The 19,573-nt window shown below is 40.9% G+C and overlaps 1 protein-coding gene across 1 annotated transcript in view; it reads right to left on the bottom strand.

Annotated features, from left to right (window-relative positions):
- Positions 1 to 18,974, bottom strand: part of LOC115591073 (carboxyl-terminal PDZ ligand of neuronal nitric oxide synthase protein-like) — a 107,733-nt gene extending 88,759 nt beyond the window's left edge. The window contains exons 1-2 of the mRNA XM_030432708.1: positions 18,887 to 18,974; positions 14,695 to 14,753 (exon numbers count right to left, since the gene is read on the bottom strand). Coding sequence (XP_030288568.1) covers positions 14,695 to 14,723 — 29 coding nt within the window. The 5' untranslated portion in view covers positions 14,724 to 14,753; positions 18,887 to 18,974. The remainder of the gene's footprint in view (positions 1 to 14,694; positions 14,754 to 18,886) is intronic.
- Between the last annotated feature and the right edge of the window lie 599 nt (positions 18,975 to 19,573).

The following is a 19,573-nucleotide window of genomic DNA, read 5'->3' as shown; positions in this document are numbered from 1 at the left end:
AACTAATCTAACCTGATCAAAAAGAATGACACTGAATTGAAATTGTAATAAAACTACTGATATTCAGTGAAATAATCGAAATCAAACAAAAAATAAATAACCTTACAGCTTAAAGCTTGTTAATTTCTGAATTTTTAAATTTCTAAATACTAAAAGATTCCCTCCCCAGCTTTTTAACAGTGAAAAACTGACTGAAAAACAACTACAAACTATTACACTCATCTGAAAATAACACAGAAAAGCGAGTCATTGTCTAAAATCAGGTCTAGTCTCAAGTTGACTTGAGTCCAAGTCACAATGACTGGAGTACACAAGTTAAGTTAATTCTGAATAATCCTCAGCAAACAGTTTTCACTTAAACTATTTTTGCTGTTGAAACTGTTCCTGTGACAAGATTTTGAGGTGCATAAATGAAATGTAATTCACGTCTGTGTTTTTGGAGTTGTGTCTGACGCTTCTCAGGTGGATATCTCAAAAACTGGGCACATAAAAACCAAACTGCATGACCACCTATTTTTTAATTTGAGTGAACTGACCCTTTAAATGTCCTGAGCTCCATTTCTGGTTCTTTCCATTTCTTCTCTCATCTATAAGTCCCTCCCCTTCAGGGCAGTGAGCACACCATCAAATTTGACTGGACAGTCCATTAGTTTTGAGCACAGAGGAGTAGGATGCTGCTGAGACAGAGATTGTATAGGACTGAATGAGGTTGAAGGAACGTTTGGGCTTCCATGTGTGTATGTGTGTGTGTGTGCATTGGCTGTATTTGTGCACGTTGAGTAAGTGGTGTGCAGTCAACATGCCACTAAAATATCAAAGCAAAATGTGTGGAGAATGTGTGTGTAGTCTCCATATTAAGGCTTGTTTTCCATATCACATAATCAGGGTGTTTCTAGGACACACGAGATTAACTTTAATTGGGTGGGTGTGAACTTCTTGCTGGAGGGGTTTGAAGTGAGAATGGAAGGGCAGAGCCAAACACTTCTGACATAGACTGCTGGGTGGGAGTCAGCAAGGGTGGGCTGCTTCTCACAAGATGACAGCAATTACCACTGTGGATGTCCGGAGAAGTTATAACTTGAGACAGACACTGAAAGTATATTCCCATATATATAATACATACACACTCCTTTCCAATACCTCTCTCATACACACCCTACAAGAAAAGCATTGGCAAATAATGATGTCCAGCCATGCGAGATTGCTCTGTGCTGTCATGTCATGTGTAAGTGATAGAGTGACAAACCAAGAAGCTGTAGCATTTGAGACACACAATGTTACATCTAGGCTATATGCTGAACGATAATGGAGTTTGAAAGCATTCTACATACTATCTTCCTCTTTCTTTTTACATTAAACTGGCAATAGCCAAAAGTTTTTGTTTTGACACATCCGTATGAAGTAAATGTTGATTCCACAATGTAATGGCTATAGTATAATAACTCAACTAACCAATAACACAGTGAGACTGGTTCCCTATAAACCTCACTTTGATTCTATTATTTTGTCTGCCGTCAGGCACCAAATCTTCAAGGAAACTGAAGGCTGACTGGCGATGCAGTCAGGCTGGCTTCCTGGAACCAATTGAATCTGCTTTCATGTCTCCATTAAAGACTAAATAAATGAGAAAACTCATGTTTTCTCCTGTGTTACCCTTAGTCCCAACTCTGAGGAAATTACCTGGTTGTCACAAACAATAATTCCACTTGGAAATGCTTGGGGAAAGTTAGTGGCAATCTCAAAGATTTCAGTAACTGGTGGTAACAGCAAATATGGTTTAATATTAAAGATGGAGAATTCTTGGGGCAGCAAAACAAACTACTCTCTTCTAAAGAAAAAGTCAGGCTATAAATGACTGTGACGAGTAACCGTGATCAAATGTTATGCTGCACATGCAATGAGTGTCCGAACAGACAGAGCAAGGGGTTGGTTATCTTCCTGAGTTCACTGTGGCGTCTTGTTCAAATACTTCAAACTGACACAGTTAAAAATGACCACTGTCTTGTTTGTTTGTTTCGAAATGCAGTGTGTTTGTCAGTAACTGTCAAACATATTGCATTTTACTGCGACTAAGGTAAAAAGCCAACTCGTGTTTCACCTTAGCAGAAACTTAATGCAGCATTTTTTTCTGCATTATCAACATAGACACCAATCTTTGTCTGCCAACACTCACAAATTAAGGGGATCCTAAGAGTTTCTGTCTATGAAGAATAAATTCAGCTATAACTAATGATAGCTCAGGTCTTATGTTGATCCAGCCTTCTATAACTGTAAGGGATACCAATATATGCATGTTCAAGTTCAACCATTTGGCAAACATGTGTGAGGCTGGGTATGGACTGTTCTTATACAGCAGAGATCAAACAGACGTCCACATTTGGCTTCCACGTGTGGACTTTTTCATGGGACAAAAGCTGAACTGCGCATGACTCAAGTCATAATAGCGTGCGTGTGCTTAAGAGACAGATCCAAATTGTGCGTGTTTTGTGTTTTTTTTGTTTTTTTTAATTGGATGACTGCCTTGTGTATTGCAGATGTTTGTGTTTGCCTCAAACTTTGTGAGCTCTGCTAAAAAAAGGTGTTCGTGCTGCCAGTTTGATTTGTGTGTGCGGGTGTGTGTGCTTGATCCTGGGGATTCTGATACACTCCTGACTGAGTTGGTCTGCTGGTTCTGCCCTGAGGCTGCTGCTCTCTGGCAGATGGAATGTAACACACACACACACACACACACACACACACACACACACACACACACACACACACACACACACACACACACACACACACACACACACACACACACACACACAGACAGACTTGCACTCCCACTCACATACACACACCGTCTGTGTTAACAGCAGAAAGATCTACACGTGTAAATGACTGTCCTCTGCTGTTGTAATGTACACAGCAGTGTTTACAACAACCCCTCCTGCAGCAGCCAACTTTCTGTTTGCATACTTTGTTGACTGCTATGGATAAGTGAGCATTGTATTAACTGGCTTGTATGCATTTGGGAAAGAATTTGGGAAAGCTGCACTCTCATAACATAAGGACCACTCATTTATTTAAACTTATAAAGATGGACATTGTTACTGATAGCTACTTACCTCCATCAAGGGGCTTATGGTTTCAGCTCTGTCCCTTAGTTTGTTGGTTTACCATCAGAACTACTGACGACTACTACAAACTGCTACTAACTAAGCCATTATGGAAATAAAACATCAAAATCTGCTTGATTATGATCCGCATCTGCATCAAATCATACTCACTTATAGTAACCAGCCACCTTAATGCAACTGGTTTTCCAGATTCATGCATTACTCCCAGAGAAATGAACATAATTACCCATTACCAAAAGTTAATGGGGTCTAGTCTGGGCCGAGACCTATCAACCTTCCTAGGTTTGTGGAAATCCGTTCAATAGTTTTTTCTGAAACCTGCTCAAATCAGCCAACTAACCAACCAACAAACACAAGTGAACACAAAACCTCCTTGGTGAAGTTTACAATGCCCTGCTATTTTATCAGTTACCTAGCTTTACTAGAATTTTTTAATTTTGTTTTAAATTGTGTGGTATTGATGAGAATTTGGATTTGGAGACACAGCAGAAGACACTAAAAACTGGACACTACAACAGAATGACCCTCTGCAACTGATATGTATCACAGGCAGGAAGAGCATGAGATACAAAAATACAGGGACCTGCTTTTTAAAAGAATAGCTCAATGGTGCTGCTAATGCATAGGGACCTTTTACAGAAAGTGATATCATTAATCACAGCTATCATTTTGTTTGTTATATAACTGTTAAAACTTAAATTCACACTCCATTTGAGCTGCAATATTAACCGCCTTCATTCCTCTTAAATGCAGATGTGTTTTGAAGATGTCTGATGGTGGGTCAAATGATCCGGCAAAGTTACTTCTGGTCAACCCTGTCTCTTAAAATTGTGTTTCTACTGATCTGCAACAGCAAATGCAATTTTAAAGATACTTTCTCGAAATTCTCATCAACACAACTGCAAAATCGCAAAATGTTCATCATGAGAGCCCCTTCGATTACCCTTTTCAACAACTTCTGCTTGCACCAACTAAAGCATTATTAGTTTGGAAGGTCAGGGAAAAAAATCACTGTCTAACAACGTGTCAGAAAGGAAAAAAACATTTGTTTGATTAGGGTTTTTAGGACAGGCTTGATTGTGTTCACAAAGAGGTAAGCTCTGTCATGGTTGCCAGACTACAGCATTGTCCAACATACTTTTTTTCTTTGACAATACAGCAAATTCCTGTTCAGCAAGGACATTAGAACTTAGCATATGTCCATTGTAAGAGTGTAATTGGATGGCACTGTGGCTCAATCAATCAAACATGTGGTCCATTTAGAGGAAAAGTCCGAGGTTGGTTCCTCCAGTCATCGACACTCAGTGCGTTTACATGCACAGCTTACACAGCTTAGTCAGATTACAGCCATAGTTCGACTATGCTGCTCAATCGGACAACTGCAATTATCCGAGTATACATGCCGGTGAGAAAATCGAATTACTGCCGAAAGCACGTCATACCCCAGTACGCTAGGTGGCGCTGTGCCCATTTCAACTAGTGTTAACGGGCCACCTCCGGCTGACCTCTTTACGTCACCAGCTGCCTCGGCATTCAAGAAAGATGGCGTACGAAGAGCGAGACGAGGCTACATCTTTGTACATTTCATATATGGTGTACATGATAATTACACAAACTAGACGCACAATGGCGCTCTTTCTTGCGGTGATTTCGGAGGAAAGACGCCGCCGCCGTCCATCTACTTCCGGCTCACGGCCCCGGGGAAATATCTCGTGCCTGCGCAGAACACAAAATCCGATCCGATCCGCTGGAAACGTATACATGCAGGAGTTAATGCGACTTTCAATCGAATAATCTACGTGGTGTAATTCGACTATGAGAAATCCGATCCGGTAAGGTGTATACATGCATCTTAAAAATCCGATCATAGTCAGACTAACACAGTAATTCGGTTTTCTTGAGTGTCATGTAAACGCACTGACTGACTCACAGGCCTTGGTTCAAAGACTAGTTCAGTTTATATCCAAATGACGAAATGATTCACATCTCTGCAAAGATCATTTGATGCAGACATTTAAAAAAAGAAGATGAAGCAGGTGTGTTTTCACCTAACTGCACAAATGACTACTTTCTTTGCAATATTCATTAAGTGTAATGAAAGTAAAACGAAAACATATTTTGCTTGATTGAAACATTCCTTTTAAACACCTGAACGTCTGATGACTCGTGGCCATCTAGTGTTTCTGTAGCTGTATGGATGAATAATAAGAAACAGATGGCACAGTGTGTGTGTGTGTGTGTGAGAGTGTGTGTGTGTGTGTGTGTGTGTGTGTGTGTGAGAGTGTGTGTGTGTGTGTGTGTGTGTGTGTGTGTGTGTGTGTGTGTGTGTGTGTGTGTGTGTGTGTGTGTGTGGCAGCCAAGGGACATCCAATCTCATCTCTAGTGCAAATTACCGCTGCACAAACTTTCTATGTAGATTATTATTATTTTTTTTAATTGTTAAGAGATCTCATTGCTCATTCTGATGGTAAATTTACAAAAGAGATCTTGGTTATGGACTCATCATTGTCAGGGGCAGCGTGCCACTCAAATGTGGGTCATGCTCCAACTCTATTCGAAAAAATCCTTTTCTAGGACATTCTTTTGTGGTCAGCTCAATTTAAAATAAGAGGGGACGCTTTGAGTGGGACCATCAAGGTGGTCACATGTACACACCTCAGTCGAATAAGCAGGCTGGGTACAATTCTGAAAGCCTCTTACTGCAACTTCCCCTATTGTTCTCTTTATTCATCTCTCTCTGAAATGTCCTCTGTTATCTATTTTCTTTAAGCAGAAGTTTGAAAAGAAAAGTCTCTCGAAGCAAATACAAAAACAACTGCATCCACAAAGAGTCATATCTAAATAATCTGTGTAATTTTAGTACAAACACAAATTTACTGTTATTTTTTAGGGCAACAGCCCATTAGCATTGAGCTGTAGCATATTGCTGTAATTGTGCACCACTGGCGGGGTCATGTCTACTCTCAGGTTGCATGTGGCTGCAAATGACCTAATTTACATGGTACATTCAAACAAAGCACTCATCTTGATGCTAAAGGGCGGCTGCGAGCATCACCAAAAAGTTTTTCAACTCTGCTGTTTTTAGTAAAAAGATTGTGGCTTAAAGCAGGGGATATAGTCAGGAGCATAATGCAATTATAATGGCAGTTTGCTCAGTTACGTCATTAACATTGTTGATTGTGTCAAATCAGACATTTTGAAGCTGATGTTCCAGAGTTTCCTCACTGATCTGCGTCTTCTCTGCAGGTGAGGAAATGCATCATTCATGGAACTCAGATACCAGTAAAACGTTCTCCTACATCGCCTCCTTCTCTATAGTTTCTGTGGTTGCCATGGTCACACGATGAGCCAAAATGCCTATGCTGTGTCTACGCCAGTGAAGGCGGTGGTGGCAACTACTCCCTGTCTGAAAGCATTAAAGATATGATGTCAGGCCTGAGGCTATGTGCTTGTGGCTGAACAACACACAGGCAAGGAGCCAATTAGCGTCCTTTGAAGAACTACTAAGGTGTGACCACCAGCGAGAGAAGCACTGTTTATTTGAAAACAACAATAGCGGCTTGGTAAGAGGTTAGCGTAGCTGTTGCTACAGCATCAGTTATATCAGAACTAGAGAGTATATTTCGTTGAAAGAACAAAGAACAGCAGTGACAAAGATGAAACACTCAAGAAAGAACACAATATGTTACATATATGTATGTAAGTATGTGTATGTTATGGATGTTTACCTCTTCAGTCCTCAAAAAAACACAATTCAGAGGAGAATTTTAGAATTAATTTGGAGTAGCTCAGGTTGGAGTGCGCAAACATCCTGGATTCTGTCTGAAATTATCACCACGCTGTGAGAAACACTGAGAATTACCACAGAAGCCATGGCAACACCAATATATACACAACAGCTCATGGCATAATATGAATGAATCTAACACTCATCACAATGGAGCAGAGAGTAGGCACAAGGCAGACAAAGGACCAACATAATTACAACAGCACTCATTTTAGATGACATCCAGTAAACAATGGTGAAGCCCACTAGTCCAACAAGAGAACTTCCCTTGTACTTGTCATCATCAGCTCTTTTCATCTCAGAGTGTGTGTCAGTCAAGAGGAACACAGCTGTGTGCAACATGACTTCATGGCCATTTGACAGCCGCCACAGTTCTCTTCACCAGTATAATCTCTGACATTTTTGAGGAAGCATTCATGCAGGATTTTTCTTGAGTCATCTTTATCTTTTTTTTTGCACTGCATTTTGGTTTGATTTAAACTGGGCAGACCCTGCGTCTAACTATTTAAACACTTAATTGGTTGCCCTCAGGCCAAATTTTCACAAGACAGATTTTCATTTGAAGTACAGTTTAAGGGGCGCTGTGGCACCGGATTAATCGGCCAAACAATTAATGACTCGACTGTTGAATGGACTGTCAGGAATTCTGGCCCGCTGTCTTGCAGTTTGAGCAGCCTGATTACCCACATGGCTTCTGACAAAAGGTCTGTTATTAATTGTGGCGAGGTTGTTTAAATGTGATTTGAGGACGCATTTTACAGTACATTTTACAGAGATCAAAATCTCTTGAATTTATAATATTACAACGGGGCAGTGTCAATCATAAAACGGCGGTTGTCAGGCTATTGTTGTCCTAGAGACAGGACGCATGCGCAGCTTCTTCGCAGCGCTCCCGAGCACACCACTAGCACTTTTCTGCCTCAGAAAAACACAATGTGGACACTGGATTAGGTTGGGGCCAGTCGATATGAGCCGTATGGGATGAGTGTTGTCTGTGTTACTGAAATGTACAAGGTTAATGAAATACACTTCTGCCTTGTGTCCATTTAGTATTTATTTTTTGATTGCCAGCATCTCTTTTTAAGTGCTCTCAATGAGGAGAGAGCCTATGAGGCAGTCCTTCTACACTGTGTACAGCCACTCTGTCTAGTGAAATTATCTGAACTTTTCTGAAGGATGCTGGTGTTGCTAATTGTGGGTCAGGCGGGTTTGGGTCAGTTTTAACAGAAAATGTCACGGGTGTGGGCGGGCAGGTCAGTGACTGACAAAGCAGTGTTCAGAGTTGGACTGAGTTGTTGATAACGTACTGCAAACAACACAAAAACAAAATGTGTGCAATGGCTCACTTTCCACTTTCTTTTCCCTCTTTCTGTCACTCTCTCTGTCTCTCAGTCACACACACACACTACACTCACACAAGCTGATTTATAGTCATGAGGCTCACTGTGGGTAAGTGGTATCCATACGTTTATTTACACCGCTGACGCCCTTGCCTTTTTGAGAGGAATCTCCATCACCAATGCCCTTTCCTCTCAATGCTGGCCTGAACGCTGCTGTGCATTTGAGCGACAGGCACATCCAGCTAGTGCGCCTTCAGTTCCGCGCTTTACTACTCATGCAAAGAGCACTGAAACAGGTTAAATCCTGGGACTGTGGACTCAACACATGAGACTACTATTGTGTCACAGTTCATGTTACGATACGACTAAAGTTTGAAGTTTAAACTTGCTCAAACCTTCAGACCTCTTTTGCTGCCTAATTCAACAATAAACACCAAAGTTCAGATCTACTGTTTTTTCAATTGCTCATTTACTTCATTTAGCCTACACCTTCCCTCTTCTGAGAGCGGGTCACAAAGAGGAAAAAAGAGAAAAGAGAGACGGCTCTGTTTAGGTCTCCTCTGCTCCCAGCAGCAGAATCTGCACCATGGCCAGCGGCTGCTCTCAGTCTGGTCCTCTGTCTCATTTATCAGTATACTGCTCATATGGTGCAACATGTTGTTTGCATGTGCTGCTGGGTAGGGGTTGCTGATTAGTGCTTATTCTGTCTTTTGGCTTTTACAGTCCAACATGAAGCACTTTCTGACTTAGCTTTTGCAAATTTCTCTGCCGCTTTGTAGGATCATTATTATCAGTGGTAGTGGTGGTAGAAGTGATATTCAGGATGGAGGTGGTGTCAGATAGCTACATCTAGCAAAAGCAGCATCAGCCATGCCTTCACTGACAGCAACTCGACGTTCTTCGAGGAGGTGGTGCTGACAGTATAAATGTTTCTGCTGCATCATGGGACTGTACGTGATGCTGAAGAGATGCCAACCATCTTGCAGTTTGCTTCTCTATGTCCATGTGGCTCGTTCTATAGGACAATATAAATCACTGAAGTGTGTGTGCACACTTGACTGTCTGAATAAATGAGTGTGTAGTTACTGAGAAGCCTTTTTTGTTTTGCATGTTGACGTTTTTACATGTTTGCTTTGCTGTTCTCTCCTCACAAACCCAGTTTTAAGCCCTCACAGTGAAGATATGTTGTTCCATGGGCTCCATCAGATATACAGTTTGGGTTTGGGAACTTGGAAAGTGTCCTTAGATATGACTAAAAGAAAGCATGTAAATGCGATTGAGTGCGATGGCTGCATGTCACCCCTGCCAGCGCTGATGCTGCATACAGTATGAGGTGGTGGACAGCCTCAGTGGCAGTGAGCCAGCAGCACCAGCTACAAAGCAGCTGAAGATGAAAAGGAATGCACAGTGTAAATGTAAAGCGCCCGTCCAAATCCTTCCTAATGATTTAGACACTCCACATCCAGCCGCTGTGAAACTGAAAAGCACACACTGGATCATTTAAAACAGGTCTCTGATGTACACTTTGCTCCCTGCTTTTAAAAACCAAGATGTGAACATGCATTACTTTGTCTTATGAAGAACATTAATTCAAACGTATCACCAACAGGGATTAATTCACACCATTTTCCTCAATTGGGGATTTTCAGCAGCCCTCTAATTTACACTTTTACAATGAGGCTGATACATATGCCTGGCCTGTCTCCATGTGTACAGACTCATTTCTCTGCTCATTCATAACTCGACAGCACACTGCATGGGGTCACTGCTCAAATATAATTCAGATATGTGATGAGAGATAAAAACTACCCTCCTTGCACAATGATAACAAATTAACAGTCCCCAAAACTGGTTATCGAGTGAGCCGAGGTAACTCCAGAGCTGAAAACACAGCATGCATTGTTTTAAGAATGTGGCCAATTATCAAATCAATTTATCAGTCCAAGCCAGCGGAGGATACACTGACTGATAATAGAACAAGGTCAAGATACTGCTACTTTCATCTGGTATGACTCACAGCTGTTCACAGCAGCAGTTCCACTGAATTAACACCTGCATCTGTTAGAGCTGGGAATTAAAAACCTGTTCTGCATTAGAATCAGTTCCACCATTTATAAGCGGAAAATATAAACTTTATAAAAAGGGTTCAGAAGTCTCTCTTTTCTTGTTTTTACGTTTCCAGGCGGAGCTGCAGCTGACAGCTGTGCTCTGGCAGTCACATCTACGATGGGATTGTTGCCTTGACAAAACACCGCCAACAAAACTACACGTCACGTAAATCTGTTCAATCTCATCAAGGAAACTTTGTCTGTTACTGCGACCAATCACGCTTTTAATGCACATACAACATGTGTTGTATTAAGACCATGACGTTACTGATTCATTTGTATGCTACCATTTTCAAGCCCGTAATTAGACTAGAGGGTAGCATAGGGTAGGATTTCCGGATTGGATCTGACTGAGAACCCGAGAACACAACATGGTCGCGACTTGGTACTAGCTATTTCATTCCACTCCGTAAAGCATGGCCAGCTTTATCGTCTTTTTTGCTCTAAATGGTAGCATCATTTCTAAAATGCCATAAACTCACTAGTAAAACCGTTCACTGAGGTATTCATTCAAGTGAGAAGTAGGGTCTAATAAGTAGGATCTTTTAAAGCCCCTGTACGGAGTTTTTAACTGGATATGCAAAAGTCTCTGGTTTCTGCTGATGTGTCTGTGTTACCTACAACAGCAAATGAGCCCATCAGCGTGAAGATACGCTATTTCTAGGTAGTCTAATTCTATACCTCTGAAAGGCCTTGGTCGGGTCGGACCACTGACGAAACGATTTACGGCAGTCAGACCGGAACTGACGACATTCAGGATACGGCATAGCTGTTTTGTTGCTACGCTTGCCAGTGCTAACCGAGCTAAAACTTTTGTCATGGCTGATAATGAGACAAAGAAAAGAAAAAGAATTCGAACCGAAGACCAACGAAAGGCCAAGAGGGAATCCGATCGAGCTAGGGCTAAAACACGGATAAACATTGGCGATTCCTTCCAGAGATGGAGAGAGTTGCGGGGCTTGAAGGGAGGGTCGGATCCAGAATTCGCCCGATTCCTCCTAGACAGGTTTGTAAATTTTATTTCATTTATCAAATACAGCAATACATGAATTTATGTTGTTACAACAAAGCTGGCTAACGTTACCACTAGATTAGCTCTAGATACTACACTCGTGAAAACGACAACAAACGTCTTAGATCACGCATCCATTTCAGCTGTGTGTATGCTTCAGCCCAGCCGACCTGCAACGATGAATCGGTAATATCCTCTGTCATTATAAATGATTCAGTTTCTTACTTAGAACAAAACATCCATCACAATCACTGTGACTTTGCTGTAACGCTAGCTCTGTAGCACCGTGGGTAATATATATAGCTGGGAAATTGCAGCGCAACAGCAGCATTACTTTGTTTCAAACTTCACCGGCGGCATATTATATTAAGTAGAAATACAAATAGACACATTACCTCGTCCATATGCACGCTGCAGGTAGCTGCTAAAAAAAAAAAAAAAAAAGTTTTCAAAGCAAGTCCCGTCGTCTTTCCGACGTTTCCAAAACAAATCTACACGCGCCGGCCAGACAAACGTCTTCACGACAGTGGGCGCTAGAGCTCATGGGAAATGCAGTCTTCATTCCGGCAAAACACTACCGCTTTCGTCCAGCGGGGCCGCCAAAATCAACACTAAATGAAAAGTCTGTACAGGGGCTTTAAATAACATGCACTTTTATTGCTTCTAAAATTCTACTGACACTTTTAAGTAGTGAATCGCCTTCAAACAGCTGAGACTATAAGGAACAAATTGGGCAGTTCAAAGGCAATTATAGTGAGGACAGTCAGAATTTTATCGAAAAATAACCTTTTATTCCCAGCCTTCACTTCAGATAAAATTAAAACAATATTTAACTTTAAAGTTCCAGTATAAAGAGCTGTGATGCCATTTCACAAAGCAAAGATCATATCTCTAATAAATCAGACTACTGTTTGGACCGCTTTCTTGAAAAGACAAGATGTCTTCAGGATCTGTCACTCTCAGGTCAGAGGATGACAGTGACTGATCGATGAGACTTATCCATTGTACTCTGCTTGTTCCGCAACCCAGCCGGCTCCTGCGTGGAAACTTTGTGACTGTAATATCAAAAAATTGTGTGCATGGCTCAGATGAGCAGGACAAGCTGAGGCATCTCCAACCAAACAAAATCTTTGAAAATGTCTCAGCTCAGAGATGCTTACACAAACAGCCGGGCAAAATCCATCTTTCTGACAGAATCATTTCCAAAGCCCAGAGCCCCAACTGGGTTCCTGGATGCACTTCTGAGCTGAGGCCACCTGGGAGTGTGTGTGTGTGTGTGTTTGTGCGCGTGTGTGTGTGTGTGTGTGTGTGTGTGTGTGTGTGTGTGTGTGAGAGAGAGAGAAATGGTTAGGAAGAAAGAGAGGATCAAATATGAGGCCCTCAACATAGAATACGAACTGTGTGTAGAGATTATTAGTCTTCCTTACTAGTTTAGCTGTGCATCCATCACTGGTTTTGACCAAACTATGTGATTGCATATACGAATGTGTGTGTCCATGAGAAAAAGGAGAAAAGTGTAGACATCCTGAAGTATTCCTTTCATTCCCCAACAAATCCGTCTGAGCCACCAATTCACACAAGCCGACTCTCTGTACTCTGTACTCTGCACTCCGTCTGTGCCGACGACAATGCACTGCAGTTCAAGTTCAAATCACAGAATTGGACCCCTACAGGAAATAGACTGAATGAACTGCACCTTATGGCTACAGTCCAAACAGTAACAGGGTAGACAAGCCACATATCACTAACATACACTCACTCTCTCACACACACAAATCCTTGTAGTTCTACTCCCATGAGGACTCTCCGCTGACAATATTTGTTCTGTTTCCCCAACATCAGAACGAACCTTGTTACGTACAGCAATCCTAATTCTGATCTATAGCTAAACAGGGTTTTCTGTCCTGTACTTTTCATTTGTCAGTCTGACTTTGCCTTCTTTTTAGCCCTTTAAGCCAGCCTACAGTTAACAGGTTCACAAAAAACTATTTTGTCCATGAAATAGGAAGTAAGAGATGAGTCCAAAACTTTTTACTATGCAAGAGAAGGCAATGGAATAAACTTACCAAAATACATTTAAAAAAATGAATATGACACGAGAGCTCCCTTAAATGAATTCAAGATATACAGATAATGTCAAACGAAGACTGCTAGCTTGTAGCTGTAGCTGGATAGCAAGGAAAAGTGCAGCTACTACCAGCTAGCAAGCAAAGTTTGCAAAAGTTGTTCACTAGCAATACACTGCCATTATCATTGTAAGATATAGGGTTTTATGAGTTTTTTCACTTATATCAGGCAAGCATCAAAATAATTATAGTGATAACATGAATAAATATAGCTTAGTTTGGACAGGAGCAACTAGTTAGGTAGCTAAGATAGCAAATATTATCCAGCCAGCATAGCTAGACTGTCTTCATGAGCCAAATGCAGCATGATGAATTCCCCTCTCTAGGAATGCAGTGTAAAAGCAGTTCATCCTTTTGGCAAATAAACTCATTTGGTTTCTTTCAAAACAGTGAGATGAGAAAACTGAAAATAATCTAATATCTGTGAGTAAAGGAGAGAGCTGGACTCTGGCCATGGTTCGCATACTGTAGCTTAGCATAATAAGTAGATTCAGGGGAACTGCTAGCTTAGCTCTGCTCCAAGTTTTTTTGTTTAAAAGCCTGTCATCATGTTGTACGATGTGGATATGACAGCACACTGTAAAGTTGATAGGGATAATGGGTCAACTAAGTCCCAGGTCCAAATAAAAAGAGTTGAGTGGAGGTAATTATTTTAATTGGTGAACAACAAAGAGTGGAGTCGGTAATGCCCTAAAATAGTTAGTATTGCAACAGTATAACAACAGCATTGTTCTTCTCATTATTGCTTGGCTCATATAACGTATTGTTCAGCCGTACTCACACAACCACCTTTTATTCTACAGACTTTCCTCACAGTTTTGTATTCCATGTTATCAGTTGTCGTCTACTCTCGCATTCACCATATTTATGCATCAACACTTCTTATCAACTCATTTATTCTGTCTGAAACCTTTGTACTGCTCTCTTCTGGAGTCAGACAAGTTATCATCGACAAGCTACTATATCCTTTTTTCTCCCAAATGTCAACGCCCTGCAGTGACGGAGACAAAAGATTCTCATTTCCTGAGTCACCACAGTGCATTTAATTAAGTTTGGATTGAAATGTGTTGGAAAAGGCCCAGCAAGCCATAAGGACTGAAGTCAGTTCAGTTAGCATAACAGACAAAATGAATTAGCATTTCAAGCTGGGCTACACAAATTAAATGTTATGTGCAAAATAAATCTTGCAGCTAGTTTACCTGTAAATGGGATCCTGCATGACCATCATCTTGCTCTCATCCCACGTCCACTCCTTCTTCTGTGGAAATAACAGCAACAACAAAACTGTTAGTAAAATGAAAGCTTCTTAATGTATACAGATAAAAACCCCTGTATCATAATTAAGAGCTAACGGAATCATATTATATTTATTCGACATTTATTTACATTTTACCTTTCGTCTGTCCAGGTGACTAAAATGTTCTGTTTCATGTCACAATCAAAATTTCAGCACATGAGGACACAGAAATGGCTTTTAATTGATTTCCATCTCCACAGACCTTTGTTGACTCAATCATTCAATCACTCATCTCCCTCGTCTGTCATTGGCTCTGACCTACTCAGAGATGTAAATGGATGGCTGACCGTCACACTTGGCATTTAAGCTTTCTAGCCAGGGAGCCAAATGAGACAAGAAAACAGGTGGAGGCAGAACATCCTTCTATCGACCAGCGTTTTTGATGCCAGCCAATTAATTTGACACTGAGCCAACAATGATTGCTTCAATATTTATCCAATCACACCCCAGAAGGGGTGTTCATTCAAATCACTTCCATCAAATCTACTTTCTAGGAGTTTGTTTTCAGAGAAGAAAAGAAGAGCTTTCCATGGCTTAAAGATTTATATCAATCCTGAAACTGGCCAGCGGAAAGCTGGCCGGGACTCAAAATGATTTATCCATGGACAGTCAGAGCTGATCTCAATGAACCTGAGGACACTAGTAAGGCAAAGTGGGAGGAATCACTTCCTTCACTTTCCTCACAGTAAATTCCCATTTCAGTTCTTCTTTTAATGATGTTCAGTGTCATGTGTATGTAATTACGACCAGTTTTAATTAGTTCAACTTGGCAAATGGCCAAAACTACAATACCAACAAATCTCAGCCACCGTCCCTCTCGAGATAAGGCAAGCCATGTGTAAATAAGACATGAAAAAAATTCCTGAAGGTTTTTTTGTTGCTCTTGGAACAAAAACTGTGATTTGATTGAGTTTGAAGGCCATGGTGGCACCTTGAGTTCTTTTCCGTGTTCCTCAAACCATTCCTGAACATCTTTTATGGTGTGGCAACGCGTGTCAAAGAACATCCCCAGCAGAACATGTTGAGAGGATCAATGTTTTTCACTTGAACTGTTTTGGCTGATTGCTGTATTAACAGTAATATACCAATGAATGAATTGGGATAGTGTCTTGGAAAAACCAAGCTCAAACTGTGAGGAGACTAACAAAGTCACTGACTTTACAAACAGAAACGAATAGAGAGAGAACATCATCATTGGCAGCAGCAGCGGAGCACCGTATTACAATCATCAATGGTTTGAAAAAGAAGCACTAAATGTAATGTTCAGAAAGCGCTGCATCAACGGCTGAGAGGAGATTATATTTTGCTGATGCATTCGACTGACACTGATTGTTTAATTAATATCATATCATCAACTCTTTGTGGTAAGATATAGGTTACACATTGTCTTCACCAACATAAAAAAAACTGTTTATACGGGTATGTGCTACTTTTAGGTCTGATATTAAAGCTACCAGGCAGGTCTGCCACAAAGACATCATGTAGAGTAATGGTCCAAATGATGCTGCATCCACACACGACCGTTCACACACAAAAGAAGATGGATTCGGAAACAGGCACACACACTCACACACTTATATAACGGAGCATTTGTGTAATAAATAGGCTGATCCTACGAGGACCATTAAGAGAACTCAATTAAGCCTCCTCTAATGAGACACCAATGTAAATCTGTAACATCCATCTGTTTGTAAGAGCAAACATGGTCATTACCTCTCCCTTTGCTCCATACATGCACTGGAGAAACACTACAAAACTACTGTACTGTGTTTGCAATTATTGCTGGATTCAATTATCTGTTTAGCTGCACACACACAGAACATGGTAATTATCAATTGTAACTTTTCAGCAGATACCATTCTTCAAACATAATAAACAGAAATTGTTAGCCATCTTTTAGTATTGTACAGGAAGAGGGATTATTGTCTGTATCTCAACTCCAGAAGTCCATCTAAAAACAAGAGAAATTTGACTTGACGGTACGAAAGTGAGCTGAGAAAATCTTGCAATTCTGACATTTAACAACCAACAGTTGTGAGCACTCATTCAGATTTTGGAGCAACCTTGTCTCCCTATCAACATCAGACTGGTGAAAAAAGATCAATAAGAGTCTGGTGTTGTGCGTGTCATCTGTCTGAATAGAGCAGCAGTTCAAACACAAGATGATGGCTGACAGTTACTACTGTTACATCAAATATTAAATTCAGTAAGAGGATAAGAGGATTTTGTCCAGCAGGGCAGCCTTGAACCTTGACGAACACTGAATGGTTCTGTCTGGATAAATACATTGAGATGAAAAGCTGAAAGAGAATGGAGGGCACTACTGAATTGACTTCCTTTTGTTCCCATCCACTGGTTTTCCACCTGTCAGACTCTCTGTGATTCTCGGCAGGTGAAGTCGACTCCAGTCTGTCTCTGTGGATTACAGCTGTCAGCCTCACCACACCTGGAAACACCAAATCCCTTGTCTCCTGTCTCAGCACTCTGCGACTTTACCTTGTCTTTAGTGTAGTCCTCTCTTTTCTTCTACTCCTCTTTTTCTCTTTCCTGTTTTGTAACTCTTCCACATCTTCCTCTTCCCCCATACACTGGATAGCTTTTTGTCTCCCTTCTCACCTCTGTCTGCCATTTAATGAAGACAGGGATCGATCACCACCTCCTGCCACGTATAGGATATAGGAAATGGATGTGGACTGGTTTTTTTAAAGAAAATGATCCAAAATCTAGCCTTTGTTTAGGACCGAAAAGCCCAATCACTTATTTTATTCTTATATGCAAGGGCATTTAGTACAATATACTAAAGTGTAATCTTTTATGCCTATACAAAAAAGCAGTCATTGTAAAAGACAAGTTGCAAGTCTGTCGTCATTATGCATATTTTCTTAAAACATACACAGAGAGGCTTCAATTAAGAAGAGAATAGAGAGCCAGTAAAATAGCTTCAGCACACACAGGAGAAACTGAAAGCCCACTCACTCATTTGTCTGCTGCTGCTGTGTGTGCTTCTTGACATCATTTCAGATCTGTGGGCCTCTGATGAGCCCACAGATAGACACAGACCAAACAAAGTAGGAGCCATACACTGTTCACAAGACTTCAGTGCCTTCATCTCTTGCAATAAAAGATATCATTAGAATAATATCATCAAAGAAAACCTTAAAATCAAACCAAAACAAACCAAACCAAACTCAACTATTTTGACAATGAATCAATCTCTATCATATTAGATCAAACAAAATATCTTTGGGTTTTAGACTAACAGCTTTTTGACATTTTGTAGAACAAATGATTAATTAATTATGTAATGTAGAAAAAAAAATTAGCAGATAAATGAGTAATGAAAATTGTTAGTTGCAGCCCTGCTCGTTAAGACAAGATACTTTCATGTTAGATTTTATTTTTAGGTAGAAAGAGCCAATCGGAGCCTAATCAAGGGAAATTTTTGCCGATACTAAAACTGACATTCTCACGTTAAAACAAAAATACTGACAGCCATAGAATCAAACAAAAAAAGTTGAAAAGATTTTTAAACAGAAGAACCAATTCATTTTTTCCTCTGATATGCGTAGCCGTGAGGGTCCGGGAGTGGCAATGCGTGATGTGCTCCTAGTGGAGCGGGTGGACGGAGATGGAGTTGGGGGAGGAGGAGGAAGGAGAAAGGGGCACAACAGGAGCAGGTGGTGCGTTTGGAGACTTGAGGCGATGCGCCTGAGAGGCCGCAGCAACATCGCATCCCGGTCAAGACGGGCATTACTACCTTGCCGCATCCCGGACAGTGCGGTCCGGTCTGACAATGCTGCCACGGCGTGTAGTGGGTCTGGATCCTCTGCACCTTGGTGTTTGCGCTGCTTCCTCCTCAGCTGGCCGTTGTGCACTGCTCTGCCCGTGCGGACTGATCCCGAGGCAGGTGCGATGTCCTGGTGATGCCAGCCGTAGAAACAACTGTGGCAATTTCCTCCCACGCCCGTTTAACCAAAGCTAATTTGGATGGATTTCTCCCATCCCCATACAATGCCACTTCTCGGTCTTTTGATACTTGCGTTTCAGATCGTTAAGATAGAGCCCATAAAGTTCAATTAAAAAAGGCCACTCACTTTTTTCTTTTTCCTCAAGTTGACTTTCACGCCGTCCACAGACACCACGATGTTGACTTTTTTCTTCTTGATGTTTTTCACCTTGAACTCATACTGCAGAGAGAAGACAGACAGAGACAGACAATTATTAATATTTGGTGGGACTAAGTACAGACTCATACAGCCTCTAAAATATTTGAAGCTGGATCAGTCTGAGTCACATCTGGAGGAAACACTGCAGAAGAATTTATCAGAATAGGATGACATGAAATGTTAATTTATATAATTGCTTGCGGTTTTAAACACAGTTAATTAGGTAAAACAGAGAATTTGAAATCAATCTGAACTTTAAATCAAAGCCATGCCATTCTCCAAGTGAAAGGGAATTCATACGCATAAAGAACTAAGAAATGCTTTCTTTCCGTTCCCATCAGAATGTGAGCTTTGACTGAAATAGAGACTTACTGAGATTGAAACATGACAGCATGAATGAATGACCTTCAAGATCACCAATGGATATACATGAAAGTATTTGATAAAAATCCTCCTGCACATTTCACTTTAATGCATCTTTACATCCCTGTAGTCAGCTGCCATAGGTACGAAACCTTACTGTAACCTATTCAATCAGACAGTCTGTCTATAAAATGTGTTTTTCCCTTTTTAACCTTTTTCCCTACAGCAAAAATGTCTTACATGCATCTTAGT

This window comes from Sparus aurata, chromosome 11 (genome assembly GCF_900880675.1).
Source record: "Sparus aurata chromosome 11, fSpaAur1.1, whole genome shotgun sequence".
In the NCBI taxonomy this organism is placed as follows: domain Eukaryota; kingdom Metazoa; phylum Chordata; class Actinopteri; order Spariformes; family Sparidae; genus Sparus; species Sparus aurata.
This window is presented reverse-complemented; position numbering and strand designations above follow the sequence as displayed.